The 21533-nt window shown below is 49.3% G+C and overlaps 3 protein-coding genes across 3 annotated transcripts; 1 reads left to right on the plus strand and 2 right to left on the minus strand.

The window, feature by feature from the left end:
* Nucleotides 1-4012: 4012 nt before the first annotated feature.
* On the minus strand, nucleotides 4013-4767 carry LOC128726470 (calcium and integrin-binding family member 2). The gene is made up of 2 exons (XM_053820283.1): nucleotides 4319-4767; nucleotides 4013-4230 (listed from the first exon to the last, which is right to left on the minus strand). The coding sequence occupies exons 1-2, from the start codon at nucleotides 4668-4670 to the stop codon at nucleotides 4013-4015; spliced, it is 570 nt and encodes a 189-aa protein (XP_053676258.1). The 5' UTR covers nucleotides 4671-4767.
* Nucleotides 4768-6764: 1997 nt separating this feature from the next.
* Nucleotides 6765-13961, minus strand: LOC128726437 (inositol-pentakisphosphate 2-kinase). The gene is made up of 10 exons (XM_053820249.1): nucleotides 13469-13961; nucleotides 13240-13392; nucleotides 13063-13169; nucleotides 12342-12515; nucleotides 12184-12242; nucleotides 8934-9101; nucleotides 8746-8857; nucleotides 8553-8660; nucleotides 8226-8494; nucleotides 6765-6939 (listed from the first exon to the last, which is right to left on the minus strand). Exons 1-10 carry the CDS (start codon nucleotides 13959-13961, stop codon nucleotides 6765-6767), a joined length of 1818 nt encoding a protein of 605 aa, XP_053676224.1.
* A 1577-nt stretch (nucleotides 13962-15538) lies between these two features.
* Nucleotides 15539-16359, plus strand: LOC128722597 (uncharacterized). Its single transcript, XM_053816271.1, has 4 exons — nucleotides 15539-15583; nucleotides 15685-15858; nucleotides 15952-16110; nucleotides 16192-16359. The coding sequence occupies exons 1-4, from the start codon at nucleotides 15539-15541 to the stop codon at nucleotides 16357-16359; spliced, it is 546 nt and encodes a 181-aa protein (XP_053672246.1).
* The last annotated feature ends 5174 nt before the right edge of the window (nucleotides 16360-21533 follow it).

Here is a 21533-nt window from a genome sequence, read left to right on the forward strand (position 1 = left end):
GCGAGAGCAGCGCGCCTTCTACCCAGCGTGGGCGGCAGTAATGCGAGAGCGAGCACGATAGCTTATCGGCACGCGCACGACCACGGTCCCGTTACCGAATGCTCTCTGGCGCATGATCGCCTGGTATTTCGCACCACGTTGGCGTTCGTTTTCGCATCAAAATTTTTGCGTGCCCGAAGGCATTTTTCGGTGCCTCGGTTCTCGCTCGACTTTGCGCGGCTCAGGTAAGCGTGTGTGGTTAGAGCGAAAGCGGTAGCGAATTGGCACGCGCATGAACGGTGCCGCCGACATTGGTACTGCTCGGTTCATGTTCGCCTGGTATTACAGATCGTGGCGGCGTTCATTTTCAGATCAAAATCAAATCGAGCTCGACGGCATTTTTGCGATGCGAGACCCGGTCGGTGATGACGTCACGCGTTCCGTTGCATACGGCGCTGGCGTGCTGGGGCTTTTTTATTTTGCGTTGTTTATGCAATATGTAACGATGGTAAAATTATAAAAAATACGCTGAATTATGAAATATTCACTTCTCTTAAGGTTTCTTTCACATAAAATTCTTTGGAAAATGTACTAAATCGTCAGAAATTTGGAAAATACCCACGCTGATGGAGGCGCGTACGCAATAAATTCAAATCTCACCCAATAGGTTTTTGCTATATTTTTTTTTATTTGCTGACCATTGCAGTGCTGCACCAGAGGCACTCGAGTGCAACGCAGCTCAAGCTGGAGCTCTTCATCGAATGGCAATTTATTTTGCAACATTTTTTACGTCCCTTTGATGGTTTTCCGCCTTTTTTTATTACACCCATTCCAATAACGCGCGAGCATCCGACGCAGAATGCATTCGGGTATGAAAATGCAGTTTTGCATGCATTCCGCAGTGGCATAAACGACACCATTGCGTAACATAAATCAAACAGACTCCGACTAGCGTGATCCTTTTCGCTTCCGCCTGAAAATATGGTCATCATTTTAGATATATACACAAAAAACACATTTCATTTCGCTTCGTAAAAACTTGTGGTATTTTATTGCCCAAACAAGAACAGTAAATGGTCGATTTAATATCACATTCACGCATTGAAGTGGCACGCAATCACTTAATTATGGCATATGTCAACGGCAGTCCTCCATCCCGGGGGCAATCGCATCGGTATGCGTCCACGTGTTCAAACTCCGAAGCCAAAAGGTCCTTCACCACAGGGTCGTCCCGGTGTTCCTGCGTTCGCCTACGAAAGTACGGACACCTTTCGATTCGAAACCATTCCGAACCGCGTCTTTAACGTGAAGACAGATCAGCTTTCATAAGCGGCTTCCTTCGAGGGACATTCAGTGATCCAAACGGCATTCGCGTCCTGCAGCCGTTATGCTGCTCACGTACCACGTATTTCACGTACCCCCGGGCACGAGACACGAGACCAACGGAATCGGTTGGTTTATCGCCCACTCGCGGCAATGTGTGTTTCAGGCCAACCCGCGGGACCCATCTTCAAGCGCTGGCTATCAGGACGTTGGCAGCCGTGTTCTCCTTCGCCGGTCGGATCCGATGAATGCGGGCGATAATTTCCATTCCAGCTGGTCGACTCCTTGAGCTATCCCTGGGTCCGTGGCGTAGCGTGGTGCGTTACCTTTGGTAGGGCGGTCGGGACACACCAGCTGGCGTACCCACCTTCATATGTTTGTGGTGTGCTTTATCGCTGCCCCGGTTTTTTTTTCTTCTGTAGGTATTGTATTTGCGCTTCCCCAACGCCTGCGTATAGTTGTGACGCGTGCCATTCCGCGTCGTGTCCGATCGCCCTTCCGTGATCATGGTCCTGGGACGTCGAACCACCCTTTTCACGGTTCGTTTCCGACGGCGAGTGAAACGAGCTGTATGAAATGGAAAAGAAGAAACAAAAAAGCGTGGTTCAGTGAAGGATTTACGAAGGGGCCGCGAAACAAGAAATGAACAAAAAGGACAACTAAAGGGATCGGGAGGGGTACATTTAATACAACACACTTGAAAACGCACACACATGTGGGCAGAAGCAACACACAAAAAAAAACAATCGTGAGGAGAGTGTGGTATAATTGTGTCGGGACGATATCGATGAAGCTCCTGAGGCCACACAATTCAACACATATGGCCACATCCCATCCCGTCGTTAGCGGTTTATTGTTCTGCATTCGCTTCCTCCCGTATGCAAATTACAGCCGATCAATCACTTGCCGGGTCAATTCAGTCCCCACCGATGAGGCGTGGGTGGAGATACCCCAGCTCGAAGGGCAGGAGCCCTTTTGGAGCCCGCGAATGCTCATTAATAAAAACAAATATTGCCACCACCCGCTATCAAAGTCAACGCGGCGATTGCTTCTGCTGATTGCTTCATCCGCAGCGCTAAATGGGCGCGATAATCAATTACTGATGGCCTGCGCATCGGTTATCATCTCCTCGGGATTGTCCATCCAGTGATTAAATTTCAAATCGATTATGCAAAGATTTACGGGCGCCCTCGAACGAACGGGCGGATGATATCACCGGTTCAATCCCCAGTCCGGCGGTGATGTCCTTCGAATGATCGAAATCTGAGGGTGGCTCGGTTTCAGCCTACGATTGCGCTGGAAAAGGATGACCCCCGGTGAGGATATTAGCAACCGGGTGCTAAAAGGCCAGGTTAGCGTTCATGGTGCGAAATAGAAAAAAAAACCACCGCCAGGACAGGTTTACGGTGCAGCCTCACGTGGCATATCGCACGAACAAATAAAAGCAGCCTCGGGGAAAGAGCTGGGAATTATAATGAGAACGTGCCGGTTCACAATTATGCGGCATGTGGTGGACACTTCATCGCTCGTTTTTTTAATTAACTTGCATTATCCCACGGTGGTGGGACAAAAAACTCGAATGTCACCACCAATTGAACGATGCCGCCAGGCGAATGAGTACGTATCTTGTTGATACATTTCTGGAATATGCTAATTTATGCAAACCGTCATGAGCCAGCATCCCAGCAGCTCGGAGGGGCTGGCTGTGGGGTCTCTGTTTTAATGCCACCCCAAACAGCGAATCGGTGTGTTCGATTAAGCGCGTTGACTTTTATTAATTTACTGATTACCATCCATCCCCGGGGCGAGGTATAGGTGTCCTTTACATACGGCAACACAACAGGCGCATTCCCTTCCAAATGGGTTGGTATTTGGAAGCAATTCTTCAAACCACAAACGAACCGCTTCGGATAGACACTCCGAGACAATCCAACAGATACACCGCTCCGTTGAGCAGCACATTCGGCAGCTAGAAAAACATTGGTGGGTTTTCAGTTCCATCACCAGAGTGAATGATGCGAACGGAACAAGAAGGTTTTGAATGATTCAGTGGTTCAGTGGAATTTACATTAGCGGGCCACATCTGGCATTTCGGATAAGTGCGTTCGGGTTGCATGTGGATGCCTTTTACCATGCATCGATCCTTTCGGCTGGCCTTGGCCTTGGCAATGGAGCGGGCAATGTTAGGTTCGATCGATTGAAGTTGTTTTCGTTCGCGTCCATGCTCTGACAAACCACCGTAAAATAAACCTGTTGTGCTAACGTTACCGTTTTTTTTACAATCGATTGCGTATAACAATGTTACCCTCCTAATGGTTGATTGATATAGAATTGTATATATATATTTTTTTAAATTACAAAACCACATGTACAGCTACCCCGAAACACGTTGGGTGTTGCATTCAAGTGCTACTCTTAAGCGATGTTAACGCTACACAAAAAGCGGCTTTTACAAGAAGCATGATTTAGCCACGACACAAGACGACGATAGAGGGCGCTACAATCGTTCACGAGGCGTAGTTAGTGATGGACATGCATTTAGCGAACGAGGACATTAAAGCGTTTGTTCGATATTCACGAAAAAGGATTGCAAAATATATCTTCAAATGTTAAATAACCAAAACAAATACATTATAACCGTTCCCGCCACCAGTAGTTTTTGAAAGAAATCGGTACCTTCAAATGATTCTCCACTGAAGGCCGCCCGGGTCTAGATGCGTATGTGGAACGTTGATATGAAATCAGGAGCGCGCGTTATCACGTGCTCGAACTCAAGATAGGACAACTTGCCGTCACCATCGACATCCGCTTCCTCGATCACCTTTTCCGCGATCTGCTGGTGTTCTTCCACCGTGAGCTCATTACGCGTGAGGGCGGTGATCACGTTCAGCAGGTCCGACTGGCCAATGAATCCGTCCCGATCGTAATCTGGAAAATAAAGCATACCGGTGGCACGAGTTAAAGAAATGCAATTGATCAGCCACAACAACAAAAAACCCACACTTCCCATACGTACCGTAGATCTTGAACGCGTAGTACACCTTAATGTCTCGTGGGGCATGCTCGCTGAACACGGACAGCAAATCGAGAAAGTCCTCGAACGTCAGGTTACCGTCACCGTCTCGTGAAAACGCCTCACACATGCGACCCTTGAACGGGTTTTCCACCAACTCCGGCAGCCGTTCGATGCGTTCCCGTGGCACCTGTATCGTGGATGCTTGGCCCTCCGTCATGATGACCGGCACCAGATCGGGGCTGGCCTCGTGGAACCGCTGATGCACACGGAGGATCTCCTTGCGCGTAAAGAACGTACAGTCCTGGTAATCCTCCAGCTGCTGGTCAGTGAACGTTACCACCTTATTGCCCATCGTGCAGCACAGTTCCGTGGCTTGATAATGACTAACGAGTGAACATAATCCTGGCGTAGGACAACTCCCAACGTAACCCACATACACACACTGATGCCCAAAGTCGACCACTACTGAACGCCTCGGAATGAAAAACGGATCACCAAACCCGCGTTCCGAAGCGCCCAACCCAGTTATAATGACTTGTTGCTGGGTATCTTTCCAACTATTGTAGTCATCACACCCAAACCCATCCTACACGCCCACGCTACACAGACACACCGGCCACTGGTGCGAATAAAGCGCTAAAACAGCTGGGTGTGTCTAATTCCACCTACTGAAGACGACAGGGAAAAGGAATTTATCGTCACGCAAAGGATCGCACATCATGTTCAGCGCTTCGCTCACATTCCTGCCATCCTTTTTTTCTAGAAAACCTTCCGCATAGTTGCTTTCCCTCCCCCACACTTGCGAAAGGGCAAACTAAACGCAGCAGGTGACCAGGGTGGTGGTGGTGTTTGGTCTCGTCTTGATAATTGATTGACATGCTCTTTTCATGGCCGGTACATTCCGAGGTGCGTCGTATCGGTCGGATAATTGTTTCCGTGAACGGTTGTCACAGTTTATGGGCGTTGCTTCAACGTTGGGGAGTTTTTAGACAGCATGCAAACAAAACCACGTGCTACCTCACTTTGAGCTTTTCGGCATTTGCAAAAAACCAACTTTACTATCAAGTTTATACCCCGCGTCATTTTTGGAGCTCGTGATGTCAAGGAAACGTGGAGCCAGTTCTCTATTTTTAAATACACAGTCCCTTGACGTTCATTCGCTTCCTTACTCCTTGCCGGGGCAGTATATTTGAAACATTTCCGTACGAAGTGAAAAGTACTGAATACAGTTGAGAAATGTGTCGAGTTTCCATCGCGTAAAATACAGTAAAATCGTCCCTCAATAAAGTAGTCTTCGTTACGTTCACAAACCTACGGTAAGTATTTGGGCGTTTGCAATCAATAATTCAGCTAAACATGCACGCAAACGGTAACCGCCCGGGGAACTGCATTCACTATTACAGAGTTTTTTTGTGATGTTTGCTACCTAAACAACCACTTACTGTGTTTCTCTTTATCATTTGGCTGCTCCCTTGCAGTAGCGGGTAAAAATTGGTTCATAAGGTTTCGTATCAGTATAGTAAACGGTTAGAGCAATGCATCCCACTTAATAATACTTATACAATCGAACATAAATACTGTGTCCAAAGTGCACCTGCACCAACCATTGTGTCTAGTCTAATTGTGCACACGAAATGTACGATATTCTAACGTGTTAAATTTAATATTATAAACGCATACGAAGATGGCGTGTTTGTATAAATAACATTTTTTGGCTTGCACGACTCTGTTCGCTAGCTTTCTATGACAATAACTCTAATCCTGTTCATAATAAATAGTTTCAAATAAATACGATAGGCCAGTATGGGGGTCTCATTAGAAAAAATGCTCACTCACACACGTCTTCTCTAATCGTGATGCATCAGGAAATAAGGAAGCTATGAACGGAAACGCGCTAAACGATAACAACATTTCAGTTCAGTCAGCTATCTCCCGCAAGAAGACGAATGCACGTAACAACATATTAATCCTAGTGTTCTTCGCGGCCTGTAGCCCATCGAACAGTTAAATCATCATTCGTAAGTAGTAATGCTACACATTTTCCCACTCTAAACAATCTTCTAAGTCGGGCATCTATAAGAATAGTTTGTCCATTATCGAGACTATGTTGCTTGCAACTCACAATCGCTTTTTCTTTGTTACACTCGTCCTGTATTAAATAGAGTTTGTTCGGTTTTCAACCCTCTTTTACTCACATCAAGATGGCGTTATCTGATTGTTAAATACTATTCCTATACTGTTTGTAGTAGATGCAGTTCACATCTGCTCTATTCTGTCAGTAGAGAGTACGTGGTTCCCCAGCTTCCCAGCGGTCAAGCTGTTGAAATGTTATTGCTTATATTTGTGTGAAGTTTGGAAGATTATTGTTACACATCCAACAAGGGTACGTTTCGGTTGGGTGTTGGGTCACATATAAGGATGGACGTAGTGCATACTTTTTAACTCGCTAGCGTCGCAGCTTGCTGATAAAGTTACGATATGCTACCGCAGATGCGGCCAGTTGTTCAACGTATTTGGAGTAATGTTTGAGCGATTTAGGATCCAAATCGGTGATCGTAACGTTCACGAGAAACTTCATGCCATCGACGATGACTATGTGCTTCCGGGCCTCCATGGTCAAGCTAAAAGGGAGAAAAACAAACAGTAAGACTTTTTCATTTTCCATAAAATCCTTAATTCCTTTGAGGGTAACCAAAACTACAGCAATTGAATGTTGTGACAATGGCAGCCGCGTTTTCAGGCGCACGAAAAACAAAAGGATTTTCCTTCGAAAACCAGGCTCAGTTCTCAGGAAGCCTCTATGTTTGTGTTTGCCATTAGCGCGTATTGCTTTGTGTCATCCCATACCCGCCCGTACGTGTAGACATTGATTTCCAAACCAATTTCGACCTGAAACATGTTAGCGACCGTGGAGGCGCAAAGGGTGTGTGAGTGTGAGCGAAGGAAGCATATCCCCTTGAAACTCAAAACCCTGCCCGAAGGAGGAACTTGAAACATCGAAACCTAAACCCCGGCGGCTAGCGGAAACCCAAGGGGATTCTCCCCGGTGAGCGAATCCTTACAAACGAGGATCCCACCAAGCGAGGACGGGCCTCTGGTGGACGTAAAAATCAAAGATAAAAAGCGATCACCTTCGTCACACCGTACGTTGCTGCTGCTACGTGCAGCAATCTCGATGAACCCAGGACGATTGCCCGGTTCTTCCATTGATGGCAAAGCGAATGGGCACAGGATAAGCGCACAGGATCCGTCGTTCCTGCGGGTTCCCCTGTACATGTGTGTCCGTATTATACACGCAAGCTACACATAAGGGATGAATGTGTTTAAGAAAAAAACTTGATTCTCAGGAATTCGCTTACCATAAAGCCGTTTATGGGCGAACGGACCGTAGCGAACAAAGCCCAACAACGTTGGGATAATTTTTCACCGAAAATCTTAAATTGCCTTCAAGGACCTCTCCGCTCGTCCTCGGACGGTGGCAGCGGGCTGGAAAAGAGAAACTTTTTTGTCCATCCAGCACAGCCACGGAACGAGCCGGCACGGACGAAAAAGGTTTGCAACTGTTCAAGCCCGTACCGTCTCGCTCACGGCGAGTTCATGTGCAAGATCCCTACAAGAAAGCTCATCCTTTTTCCACATCTCCGTGATTCCAGCACAGGTAGGTTCCCGCATCGGCACCTTCTTAATCGTGTGCAAACAACCACCGGAGTGCCTCGCCGCCATTCACATTCCCATCGAAGGACGGTGAAAAAAGGACGAGCAAAATGCCCTTTAAATACCTCTACATCCCGCATCGAAATGAGGCCCCAAAGTGCGAGCGAGAAAAAAACTCAGGCAGGAGCCCTACAGGATTTCGTCCCGGATGGCTTGGTCTATTTCTGTTTGCCCTGCACCCCGTCGCCGTTACCTGTCCTCTTCTAGACGGTCGCCCACCAGCCGGCGGAAGGTGATCATAATCGAACAGTCTAGGGCCGTGGCACCGAGCTGGTATTGCTCCTCCTCGGACAGGTATTCGGTGCCAAAAGGTCCCGACGGCCAGGTGTTGCTGCTGCGGCCGTCGTACGCGTTGGTGTGCTCCCTGCTGTTCAAATACTTCTCGTACATTTCGTCTATGTAGCCGTACGGGTTCGAGGATGATGTGGCTAGTTTCGACGGATCGACCTTCGGAATGCTCGACTGAAAGAGGAAAGCAATTAGGCACACGGGCTCGTTGCAGTTGGTCAGGATATTTTACCTTCACCAGCATTTGAACGTCTAGAATCTGCCGTAAGGCGCAGCTCTCCGGGAGAAACTGTTGATTGATGGGATTGCAAGCGCGCTCGTGGAGCTGGTTTTTATCCTTCTGCAAATGAAATGTAAAGCTAATGTTGCTAATCTCCATGCGACCAGCGCTTCGAAGGACCGAAGAACAAACCCAACAATCATACCTTTTTCCGGTCCAACTTTATGTTCAACAGTTTCCGATCGCAATGTTCGTCATTGGTGGTAAAGTCTTTCAGCAAGATTTCCTTGATCAGATTCATGAAAATTGTGCTACGTCTGAAAGTGAGAATACAGATCCCCCGATGCATGAGTCGAACGGTCTTTACCACACAAGGCGGCAGATTGTACTTACTCCTCTTTTGTGCGGCCATCACGGGGAAACATTTCCTTCAGTATCCGGTTGAACACCGACTTCTCGCGCTTGTCGTCGTACACGACCTTGCCATTTTTCAGTATTTTGAAATTATTCTGCGGCGCACCGATAAGGCCTTTCACGGCATGGAGAACACGAACTGGTTTACTGAAACACGTAGAAACAATCCCGATGAAGATTAGCAAGATGGTAGAGTAAAAAAAAAAATACAACATGGAGAAGCGCATTTATAAAAGGTCCACCGGACCGGTTTTCGATTAAAACGCTTATAAAGGCCCGTGGCCTGGTCGTTGCTGTTACAAGCATTGATGCTGTGCTGCTGTTGTGAATTAATTTTAAGAAACAAATTAAGCAACCGAGTGACATCGACAATATGCCCATCCTGACCATGCACGGGACATCATACGCAAACCTGTCGCTTGGCCCATAAATGAGAGCGAAAACGATAATTTTCCCGTGCTCCTTGACCTTTTCTACGCCCAGTTTAGCACAAAGCAGGCCGTACCGGTGCGTGCGAGTGTCCTATCTTGCCCGAGGTTTACACACCACACGATAACGCCGAACAAATGGCGTGGAAGATCGCGTGGATGCCAAACCGATGCACGTGTGCTGTTGCAACGGAGCGGTTTGCAAATAAATTTCGAAACACGTCCTCGAGGACATACCGTGGAAGATGCTGACAGCGTAGCAGCACGGTGCTCTTTACTGCTGCTTTCACGAAACAATGCCATCCGCTCGCGAGAATTAACGATTGTTTTGGGGGGGAGGGGTGTGGTCTTTATTGTTGCAGCATGTAAATCATACCAGCTATTTTGATTAAGTTGCTCTCTATTAATACCCATCACAACCAGGCTTGTTTGGTTTCGAACGGCTCGCGTCTCGTAAACCGAGGATTTATCACCCAGGATACCCGGTGCGGCTTATTCATCAGCAGTTCACAGCTTTCTCGGCTCGTATGCAAATGGCACCCAATCAGCAAAGTGCAATCGAAGTGCAACACCCCGCGAAGTGTGCGCGTGTGAGAGCAACGCGCTGATGAACGACCCAAACCCAATGCGGGGTGAATTTACAACAAAATGTGATCGTTCGCGGTACGATCTTTAGGCCCGCGCGAGGACCCACCTTCCTTCTACTGCTGCTGCTCCTGCTCCTGCTGTTGGTGCTGCTATTACCGCTTTCTACTCTCTAGCGTGGGACATCATCCATCCCACCCACCCTGAGCGATCGACCGCGCGTACCTTGCGACAGCAGTGCGCACGACTAAAAATATCCCCCAAAAAAGATCACTCGAAATCTTCGAACCTGATCTCCGGCCTCCTGCTGCTGGCCGGTCCATGCACTCCTAGCGATCCTCCTCCCGCCCGCGGGTGCCAGGTCTCTTTGTCGTGTCGTGAAAGCCGATTGCAACTGCAACGTACACGCGGCTAGTGCACCGAGCGGTAACGGTAAAATATTGAATGCAGCAAAACGGATTCGAAAGTGCACGGATCACCGTAAACGCAGCAGCAGCAGCAGCAGCAGCAGTCCGTAATGCAAGGCGGTGTACAACGACCCAAACGAGATCGAGGCGACCGGTTTAATGGCCAGGTTGGGCGCCGCCGTTGCTCCCCATGCGGTGCCGAACACCGAAGGGAAAGCCAACCGGACTAGCTTTGCATGAGGATCGACTAGCTGCTGCAGCTGCAAGCGGTGGGGCGAGATTTATTCCGGGATGTGGATATTTTTGGGGTTGGCCAAAGGCGAGGAGTAATAATTGAATTTTATTTATAACCCTCGCACGCCGACCCGCGATGCGTGAGGCATATTTCGCGCTCGCTGCCTCACATTACGCGCGTATGCCCGCAAACGCATCGTGACACGGTACCGTCGTGTCCTTCTCCTGCTGCGATCGGTTGAAATTCGCCGTAACGAATGGTCCCAGAACCGCACGGTAACGCGTATGCCGTTAAGCGACAAGTCAGTCATAACTAATGCCTAAAGGTCAGTTGCTCGTTTGCCACGACACACGCATACGCTTCGAGCATCACCGCAGATCCTTGCATAGGTGCAGGAAAGCATAAATTGCAGGCCATGGGGGTTTGGACGATCACGCTTGTCAGCAACACGTGTGGGCACAAGACGGCGTGTTCACATTGCACATTTTAAATGCTGATTTGCGTTTTAATTTCACCAATTCAAATAGACGCAATTGGCGGGTCGCGTTCTCGATCGTGAATGTGAAAATTAATTAGCTCGTTTCATTCAATCATCTTCTCGTGCGTGTTATCTTATCCACCTATGGGGGGGGTTGGTTCATCAGTAGCACACGCGATAGGATACGCCATCTTAATTGGTTTTTAAATTGAAACAACCGACATTAAAAGTAGTGCCCTCTCGCTTTCAGCAATTGCAAAAGGTGGCAGAAAATTGAGCCACAAAAAAATAGCAACAACACCAATTTGATTTTTGCGTGTGTTTTCATGTTTGCAAACGCGGCTCGCAAATGACACACTCATCAATATAAATAACCCACCGGCTCATGCGGTGGTGGTGGCGATCGATGACTAATGCCACCTGCCGGCGCATTCGAGCTGACACTCCTGCCGGACTGCGTCGCCAAGCAAACAACAACGCGAGGCGTTGGAGTGTTGTGGCGTCATACAGAACAAATTCCGAATCCGTCACGCACAGGTTGAGGGTCTTTTTCTTTGTGCGATCGACAGTTCTCGCTCCTCAAAGATAACCACTCTGCGTCCTGCAAAGCGAAGACTGCAGGTGGAACATGTTGCTTCCCGGCGAGTCAGTGTCGGGGAGAGAGCGTGTAATAAATCGAACGTGTAATTTTAGGACCTACCCTCTGCATGCCGCCCACAGACATCATTAGGAGTGTTTGGCCACCCAACGCTCCTTCGCGTTCGGTAGTCACCCCTCCTGACAGCCACAATCTCAGGACGAAAAGGAAAACAAATGCGGTGCGCGCTATCGATCGCTATTTTTGGTCACCTTCGAGCCGGTTACTTGCGCGGCCGACACACGGCTCGCTTTAACGCCCGGTTGTAACGTTGGCGTTCGGTACAGAGGGAAAAACTAAGCTTGACGCTGCAAAAATACATAGCCGCAACCGGGCGCACCCTTGGCGCCTAGCCTTGAGCTCGGACAAGATACGTTTGCCCACGGGTGTCCGCACGGCTGGTCGAGGTTTCGCTTTCGCTTCTTCTCACATTGCTAGCTCTATCGCTCGGCTACTCACCCGGAGTACAGATCCAGAGGACAGTATTTACTAATTTTGGCTATCGATTTCTTTTGGAGCTGCAAATAGAAGCAAAGCGCAATGGCAGGAAGGAAACAGAAACGAACGTGAGTGGGAGGTTGAGCTCGTGGGTTTAAGGAGCGCCAGGGTTGACTTACCTTTAAATATTGATGCAAACAGTAACGGCACTTCCGAAGGTCCCCGCCGTTGGTCAGCTCCGGTGGGAGGGAGGGAGCGATATCACAGAATTGGTACGTAAACCATCCCTGCTTCGGTTTGATTTCGACGCAGTACGTTTGATAGTGGGTTGGTGTGGAAGAGATTTTAGAGTCCTGTCGAGGGGAGAGCACAAAAAAAAAGAAGCTAGAGACCGATTCCACAGCAGCCAGGTGATATTGGAATCGTTTTCAAAAGGCACAGCTTAACGAATATGTCCCTTTTTGTTACTTGCATCCTTGCCAAAGAATCTTGCTCGTGCTCGTCATATCTTAAAAAAAAATACGATCATAAAAATGATGCCACCGTAAGCAAACAAACCACCCCCAGGGACCCAAATATTACGCAGTAGCTATTACACGGCACATGCGGGGCGGAGAATTCCTTTACCGAGAAGCGATTGGGCAGCCGTTCCAAGAAAGGAATACACTGGCACTGCCAAAATGAGATATTTATGCATGCACGCTTCGGGTGGCTTCATTTGCCAGCAGATCCTTTTTGCGTGCCAGCAACCATGGGCGGGTCTTGCTTTTCCCGGGAACTCGTTAGATATGCGATTCTATTGTGTGGTGTGTACGAGAGCAGAATTCGATTCACCGGAATGGATCTGGCAAGCTGAGTTCGTGCGCGTACACGGACAAGGGGGTAATGTTTCGTACGAACCTGGTTAAGGACGCGCGTTCGCTCAGGATACAACCATCCTGGCAGGAACGCCACGTCAGGATAGAGAATGCCGTCCAGTTCACGGATTTCTTTGCCAAGTCTCATCGCTGGAAATGAGAAAGCGAATGAGTTTTGTGAATCTATCAAACGAACTCCCTTGGTGTGAGGATCTCTTACCGGGCCGGAAACATCGCAAGCGTTCGTTGAACGTCTGCAGGTTGCAGGTGTTGAGATGGGCCAGTTTTGGGGCGGGCACGTAACACGACGAGAACTTACTTGCGATGACGTGCGAGTACTTGACGAACCGGTGGAGATCCACGTTGGAGTCGCCTGTGAATCAACATCAAAAAGGAAAATAGCGTACAGCTCGATCTTCCGGGCAGAAAAGCGCGATCGCCGATCTTACCTTTTCCTTCGCGACATTCGACGGTAGATTTGCGCATCCTTAGCACATGCTTATTGTCCGATAGGGAGAGCACAATGTTCGCATTACCTTCCGCCCGATACACCAGCCGGTTCTCGTCGATCCGTTCACGAATCTCCTGACACCCGGGTTCCCGCTCGTCATCCGACGATTCCGACGGTGTGTTCCGCAGCTCAGCGAACTTATCCCACGCATCCCATTCCTGTGGTGTCCTGCGAGGATACGCGCACCGTCCTAGATGATCTCGCTGCGGCTCATTCGATCGACGGCCATCGATCGCACACTCGACAATCTCATCATCGTCATCATCATCATCATCATCATCATCGTCCTCCCCGACAACATCGTTCGGATAGAAAGGATGACGCTCGTCGATCGGTTCGATTCTGCTGCAACTCCGAAGATACTTATCGTCGGATCGCTTCAGCATGCTATCGTAGCAGTAGTTGCTGTGGGTGGCGTTAATCTTCCCCATGGTTGCTCCGGCGATGTTCCACTGGCACGGACACGAAAATCCGCAAGCGTGGTACGTCTATTTGCGTCGCCTTTGGTCACTGGCTTTCCTGTCCGTTTCAGGCGGTGTCACTTGCGACCTGAAGTTGCCCTTTTCGAATGGGTCTCCTCCGCATCAGCTGCGACAGCGATGGTCACACGACGGTTGCTCGGTTGCACTAACCGTTCCGATGAACCGCACCAGACCACTGGCGCGATGAGGCATGATTTATTCACAACCCTGATCGATGGAATAAAAATGCACGACCACCGGGAGCGAACGGAGTGGGCCGTTTTGTCGTGGTCACGAACTCACCAAATGCGGACCGCTGGTGGGCTATCTGTAAATGCAATTGAAACGGAACGTGGTTAGGTTGGTGGTTAAGTGACTTGGCTTGGTTTGGTCGGTGTATGGGTGACATATAGGGGCGGCGACCATAAGTACGCAAGGGTGAACGAGTTGAGGACACAAATTTCCGATAATGTGTAAACCCCATCCCTAGAGGGTCACCAACGCACATACACACACACACATTTGGGCACTCTTTCCAACTGGCGGGTGATAAACTGGCCGGAAAAGGAGCAGCGACTGAAGCTGAATCATGCCGTTGAGACCATCTGCTTCCTGTTTCCTGGAAGGATGGCAAACCACAAGTAAACATAAAAAAATGTGGCACCCCTTACGGTGCGCGGAGCCGATATCACCCTTGCCAAATCTTTTTGGCAATGCAATTAAACGTTATCGGTTATTTCAACGCACATACACGCTCAGAAGGGGGCACTAAAGCCATATCTTCTCACCACACAACAGTACGATTTTAGGAGCCCCCTTGATATGAGCTACAGCTCTGGCGAGCGATTGGAGAAGGTGTTTCGTTAGCTGAATCATTCCATTCCGTTATCTACGAGATTGAGTCCAGCTGTCACCTACCGGAAGTGATAACAACGCACAAACGTCCCACGTCCATGAGAGCTGTTTCCAGTGCCAGAGATCGTTGGACAATGAATGGTTCTGCTGCTTCACGAATGTCAACAGCACTAGACGGAGCACGGAACTATCAGTGAATGAGTCAAGCCAGAAATGTTTTTTATAGCCGTCGAGATGATATGATTAATTAAACGTCACGAGCCACAGCTGGACGGCCGTAAAGCTCGAACACTTTCCTCGATGTCGATCACTCAAAATGTAGCAAAATCTCGTAAAAGCAGTAAAAACAACAGGCTAATATACACGCTAAGAGTCACACGCAATAATATTCAAATGTTGTTTTGCAGCAAACCTGGAGGAGTGTCAAACAGAGCGGCGCTTTAACGATTCCCAGCAACACGAAGGCACAGTTCCAGGTTGTTTTTCCCCTCCCAAACAGCGAAATGGAAAACCGTGTGAGCAAGCCATTGGGAGCTCGATAAACAGCCCGGTTTAAGCGGTACAGGAAAGGCGCCATCTACGCCACATGTTCCGATGGTTATCGAAAACCGACGAGTCACACGCACGACTCCCGGGATGGGGATTTGGATGTCACCATCACTGGACGACAGATGAAGTGTTGCTGTGCAAACATGTGGAACGTTCTGTGGTTTTCGGTTCTTCTCACCATCGCCAACGTGTGTAGAACAGCGGATTTGATTCGTAATGGAACCAACAAAACATTTTTATCTTGCCTTTCCCGATTTTTTTTCCCAATCTCACCGGCATCATGCTGCAGAGCGTCTTCGTGGTGGAGATCAACAAACTATTCAAACCCTGTCCCCATTCGAGCAAGAACTTTGCTACCTTCCCGTGGAACCTCACCGGAGTGCGCTTGTTTCTATCCGAAGATGAAAAGCTCATCCTGGACGGGCAATTTACCGTGATCCGCGATATCTATCCACCGCTGGGGGTAAGTCATCGGACAGTCAATGAAGATCACGACGATAATGAAGATCATTTTCCCAAAAAAAAACCCTGCAACTCGGTGATTTCTTCGTTCCAGCTCGTGATCTACACGCAGAAGCAGGATAAAGGCGAATGGCGCCCAACACCGTACGGTCGTCATGTGCTGAATTTCTGCAGCGTGATGCTCTCATCCGGCGACATTTGGTATCCGATCACGAAGCACATGAACCGAACGACCTGTCCTTTACGAAAGGGTGTAAGTGTGACGAGCAGTGGTTGTGGTTGTGGGGTTTCAGGACGATTTACAAGCCGCCAAATCCTGGTAATGTTATTACAGCACCTGGAAACGTTCGACATGGTTGAGCTGGAGAGCTTTGGGTTTGATGACGTGTTGCCGGATCTCGTCGGCGAGTGGCGAGTGTTCGTCGAAACGAGCCTAGGACCGATGCCACACAAGGTACAAGTGTCCTGCATCATGAATGAGATATCTATTCTCGAGCATTGACGGCAGGGCGTATTTTCTAGCTGCATCCGAAAGCAACCCGCCCGACGTCGTAGAGGTATGAAAATAAAGCGAACAATGGATCAAGCAATGGATAGACTTCTTCATCACCAAAACGGGGGCACCAACCACAAAAGCTCCGTTCTCGATTGGAGCCCCAATAATGACACCTTCAAGGGAGCGCTCAAAAGTGATGTGCTAGGCTTATGAAAAGTAGAACATCTCGCGCGGCAAATCAATGCCACCCAAAGAGCCCGGATGATGGTGTCTCTGAATGACCATGCGCTTACAAAATGGCGATTACCGAGCTTTGATGGTGGATATTTTTGCATTTTGTTTGCATCTTCACCTTCGTCTTTTTCCGAGCTTCGGCGTTTTGGCGTTCGTTCTTCAACACCTTCTCTCTCGCGGGTGCTTTTGTCTGCTCGAATCCAGGTCGAATGGCACAATTAACGGTGTTTAACCACTAATCGCCCCTCGGCTAGTAGGACACCGCGGAAAAGTGCCGAGGTTAGGCAAATCGGACACCGCGGTAGCCTTCGCTCGAAAGAGCCCACACTACCGCAGGTTCCAATCCGCATCGGGATTTGGAGTGGCGTTCGTTAAGCTTCGACTGCAGGCGGATTTCGCTTTTGATTTACAAAATGAAGGGGCCATTCTGCTCCCTCTCATTCATTAGAGTAAGCTCGAAAAACCGATGGTGATGGGGTACGGTTTAACTCAAACGCTAATCGTTGCTGGCAGGGGAAAAAAAATTTGATTTCGATGGCTTCATAATTCAATTACAAAGCCGCGATCGCGCGTCCGATCGAGCCCGCTGGTGGATCGGTAGCATTGACCATCGAGCAGAACGAAGGGACGGCAATAGCGGCGCCGTAGGTGGCCATCCAATTTATGTAGCCCGTTTTTTTTCTGTACATTACCATCACCAACATATAACATCGCTCGAGAACCTCCCGCGGACGATGGCTAATCGATCACAACTCATCGGGGAGGGCCTTCACGGTAGCCAACACCATCGACATCGAGTACGAAACTTTCCGCGGCACCGAGGCGAAGGGTGCAGCTAATTGCAAATTGAGATCAATAACGATCATTAAAGCTGTATCTCGCACGGGGAGTGTACCGGTGCACACTACCGCCAAACCACACACAGCCACACGGCATGAAAAAAGGAAAAAGAAATACACACACAAATCAGACGAAACAGCTACGCGCCACGAAACGGTGCTAGTTTTCAAGTGGAGCAAAGCAAAAAAAAACTAGCGGGGTAGGAAAAATAGATCCCCAACCGAAGGCAACCCCTGGGCCACCCCACAACCACAATGGAGGCCGCCGCCGTTCTACGTGTGTGCGAGGGGGGGGGGGGGGGGCGAGAAAATTTAGGAAAATTACCCACTGGTAACTGGTAAATGAAAACGGCCCTCAAACGGGCCCCGACGTGCTGGTACCGGCGTGACGGTGAATGGGAAAATCGCGCATCTGAGTATGAGCAAAAAATTGGGGGAATTTTTTTTTGCTCAATCACGCGCATCGCAGATCCTTGGCGAAGATGCGTTAGAGAGTGCGATGGCCAGCGCATCCGTTCGGGGTGAATTTTAGTGTTTGTATTTTCGACGAACGATGCGGTCAGTGCCAAGACATTATCTAAATTTAACCCCAAAGCAATCGATTGGCTCCATCGATTCCAACGACCTGTTTGAGTGGGAGAATCTCTACCAAAAGCCCCACTCAAGAGCAACGGTGGATCGATACTCCGATGCTCTTCAAAGGCTAATCCCACGCGCTGACGTCAGCAGTTAAAGGTAAGGCAATTAGAATCGAGGATGCGTGCCACAATTGGTTCTCGCACCTGTACCGGACACGCGTACACACGCAAAAGCGCACACAACGCAACGGCAAAAAGGGCCATCACTGAACCGAACGTGCAACCATCAGCGTGCGGAAGCCTTGAAGTAAAGCTCGATTCCACTCGAAAACGGCATCGACAGCACGTACGCGCTTGTTGCGATGACCTGAGACGTCCACCCGCAAGAACACACGCACGTCAATGCCATCAACCGGATGGAACTTCTGCCGTGTGGTTCTGCACTTACACTCGCACTTTGCCCGGTTTGCCGGAAGTCGATCAACTTCCTGGAAGTCGAACACGTCACACGCAAACTTTTGCCCCAACTCGGGTGGGCAGGATCTTTGTTCTAGACAAAACTGGCTGCTTTCTGCACTACCTTAAGGCTTACTTGTTGGCTGTATTTTGACACCACAAGCTCCCGAGTTGCATCACTCGCACGCAAAGAAAAGAAGTATCCACACTGCAGCCTTACGGCGACTGGAACAACTGGAAGATTGCTCGCTAACGCTCAGAACCAGTTTCACCTCCAGCTGCCGATAGTGCGCGCGAGCTACAGAGTCAACTTAGAACGCCGCGCGCAAACACTCGCTACGTCAGTTGGGGCCCCTTTTTTTACCCGCTTGCTTCAAATTGTAAAAGGCGTGAGATAAAGCAGCCGCTTCCACGAGGTAAGTGGAGCATTTACGGGCCACCTGCCACAAGCGGAACTAGAGCAATCGACACACACTTTAATTCCACCCACCGACGTCATCTCATGAGAGGAGTTTCCCGTTCATTTCCATATGCTTGTTGCTTGCGTTTTCCCGCCCCCCCCCCACCCCATTCGCGCATGTCGCCAAAATCCGCCACCTTTTAAGCGCGACGTGACGTGGGTCGGTCGAGTGTTTTCCATCTGCTGACGTCATGGACCAAAGGGCTCCGCTTCCGGCATCTCGCAGACGTCCTCCACCCCATGGGGATGCATTTGTCTCGCGGGTGAAAAAAGAAAAACGACGCTCCCGGTGCAGAACGTACGTCAGATGGGCGCGAGTACGTCAGCGAGACTGGGCAGAAGTTTTGCCCCGGCTGGGAAAAGAAAATAAATAACAAAAACGGCCCCATCCGGGTGCATCTCTAACGGGGGGTGGAGTAATCCTTATCGAACAGGACCGTCGGTCGGTGGTGGGAATTGCGAAAAAAAAACACACACACAAACAAACACCTCATTCTGTCGATGACGGCGATCGAGCGGATTGCGATCGTACGGCTGATTTGTGAAAGGTGAAAGGACTATTGACCTTTGGCGAGGGAACGTTCGAGATCGCTCGCGATCCCATAGCAAATGGGAATGGTCGGTGGTTGGGATGGATGTGGTTATCAGAATTATCGCACGTTACCGTTCTCGAGCTCCGAGGTACGAGCGAAACGTGCATAATTGCTTCCTTTCCACAACGATGCTGCTGCTGCTCGTTGCCATTAGCGGTAGTGCGTCGTTGCCATTGACGCAGTGACATTTATGTGCATCAGAAAATCGTGCCATCTAATGCACTGTGCACACACACACACAGAGCTACGGATAATGAGCACCGAAACGTCGTGCCCGTCATTTTCTCCCTCCTGTCTGGGGGCAATTGTTCCAAAGGGAGCCAACAAAAGCGCGAGTTGATACAATAAACGCTTCTAGCTGGGATGGAGGGATGATGATGATAATAAAAAAAAACAAATGCACCGAAATGGGAACGAATAGGAGCGGGGTTATGGAACGAGAAGCGGCGAGAGACTCAACAAAAAACCACAATAAAAACTCACTCCCACCTGCAGCACCTGGTGGAGCGAGGGCGGAGAATTCGCATTTGCGCACAATTACGACGTGAATGCGCAGAGAAGAAGCGGCAGACGAAAGAAGCAAAAAATAAAAAAGCGGCGAAAAAGGAAGTGCCAGATGCAAAAGCCGAGAGATGCACATGCACACGTAGGGGTGGGGGGGGGGGGTTCGGTTTGGATGCGTTTGGGATGTGATGTTGTGTTGGCACAAAATGGTTGAAAATTTGAATAGCAAAATATGCACGACACGCTTCACGGCCGTCCGCGCGCGCGCGTGTGTGTGTGTGTGTGCCTGGTTAATGAGCTAGTCTCTCGTGGGACGAAGGGCCAATGGGGGGGGGGGGGAGATAGGTATCTCTCGCTGATGCTCGTTCAATTGCACCGAGTCGGAGGGAAAGTTTTGCATATTCCCGTGCCGGATCGGTAGGCGCCATTTTGGGGGCGTACCACCATTCGAATGTAAAAGGGTTCTTTTTGTTACTGATTTTTTTTTTTGCTTTTCACTGCACAAAACCCTGCACCCAGGCGCGTATGGTAAAAGCTCCAGAAGATACACATAAATACGCATCAGCTCCCACCAAAGCATCGCCATCCCAAAACCGGGGCACAATCGTGGATTAGTGATGCGCCAGTTCGCAGCAAACAAAAGGGCCCTTCTTCTCGCCATATCGCACCATCACGGTGGTTGGTGTTATTGGGGACGAGCTGTTCATTTGCATTGAAAAAAAAGGGGGGATGGAGATGGCCCGCGTGGGTCGAAAACCGCACACAATTGAATAAATTTCGCTGTATGGAAACCCAATTTGGCACGGTTGCGCTACAACTCGTCTTTAAACGCCGTAGTAAAACGCTTAATACAAACATCGCAGGGTGAAGTAACGTTTGCACCAACAGATTGCTTCAAAACCACCCGCAGATTGCCCCAAAGCGCCGACGGACTTACATTACATGTCACATTCGCTTTCATAATGACGCTCTAATGCTACCGGTGTGACAGCACACCGCGGTGGCTACTCACTTGCACGTCAACGTGAAGGCACGCTTGTACGTCATTGAGGTCCGCGTGTATTTTTATTTTTTTTTGTTTATTTGCTTCTCTCCTACTACTATTCCAAAGCCATTCATACCATTCCGGGGCCCGTTTTGGAGCCACCTTGGAAGAGGCTTCCATCGGCCGATCGATGTCTAAGGGGCAGCACAATTTTGCTTGCACGTGAGCCTCACCGACGAGGGAGCCTAAAGCCTAAGCCACATGCAAGTCGCAAGTGCAATCGGTTTGTGCGAAAAAAAAAAACCACACACAACACATGACCACATGCCGCGCCGACAGAAATGGCCGTTGGCCACATTTATCTCACGTGTTGTTCAAGCGGATCGATACCGTCTGAAAGGGAGGGAGATCCTCGCACACACACACACACATATGGCGGTAAGGATGAAACGCGGTGAACTAAGCACCGACTGACCTACGAAATGTGACACTAATTCCTTCGCCTCGTGGAACCCGATGGGCTCCCAAAAG

The sequence above is a fragment of the Anopheles nili genome, chromosome 3 (assembly GCF_943737925.1).
Source record: "Anopheles nili chromosome 3, idAnoNiliSN_F5_01, whole genome shotgun sequence".
In the NCBI taxonomy this organism is placed as follows: domain Eukaryota; kingdom Metazoa; phylum Arthropoda; class Insecta; order Diptera; family Culicidae; genus Anopheles; species Anopheles nili.

Excerpts from the sequence above, each read along its gene's own strand:
- LOC128722597 (XM_053816271.1), top strand. The coding sequence starts at position 15,539 with ATGTGGAACGTTCTGTGGTTTTCGGTTCTTCTCACCATCGCCAAC. Across the intron at positions 15,584-15,684 it reads TTCTTCTCACCATCGCCAAC|AGCGTCTTCGTGGTGGAGAT; the intron begins GTGTGTAGAACA and ends ATCATGCTGCAG. Across the intron at positions 15,859-15,951 it reads ATATCTATCCACCGCTGGGG|CTCGTGATCTACACGCAGAA; the intron begins GTAAGTCATCGG and ends TCTTCGTTCCAG.
- LOC128726470 (XM_053820283.1), bottom strand. The coding sequence starts at position 4,670 with ATGGGCAATAAGGTGGTAACGTTCACTGACCAGCAGCTGGAGGATTAC. Across the intron at positions 4,231-4,318 it reads CTACGCGTTCAAGATCTACG|ATTACGATCGGGACGGATTC; the intron begins GTACGTATGGGA and ends TTTATTTTCCAG.
- LOC128726437 (XM_053820249.1), bottom strand. The coding sequence starts at position 13,961 with ATGGGGAAGATTAACGCCACCCACAGCAACTACTGCTACGATAGCATG. Across the intron at positions 13,170-13,239 it reads CTTGCGATGTTTCCGGCCCG|CGATGAGACTTGGCAAAGAA; the intron begins GTAAGAGATCCT and ends TCTCATTTCCAG. Across the intron at positions 8,661-8,745 it reads TAAAGTTGGACCGGAAAAAG|AAGGATAAAAACCAGCTCCA; the intron begins GTATGATTGTTG and ends TTTCATTTGCAG.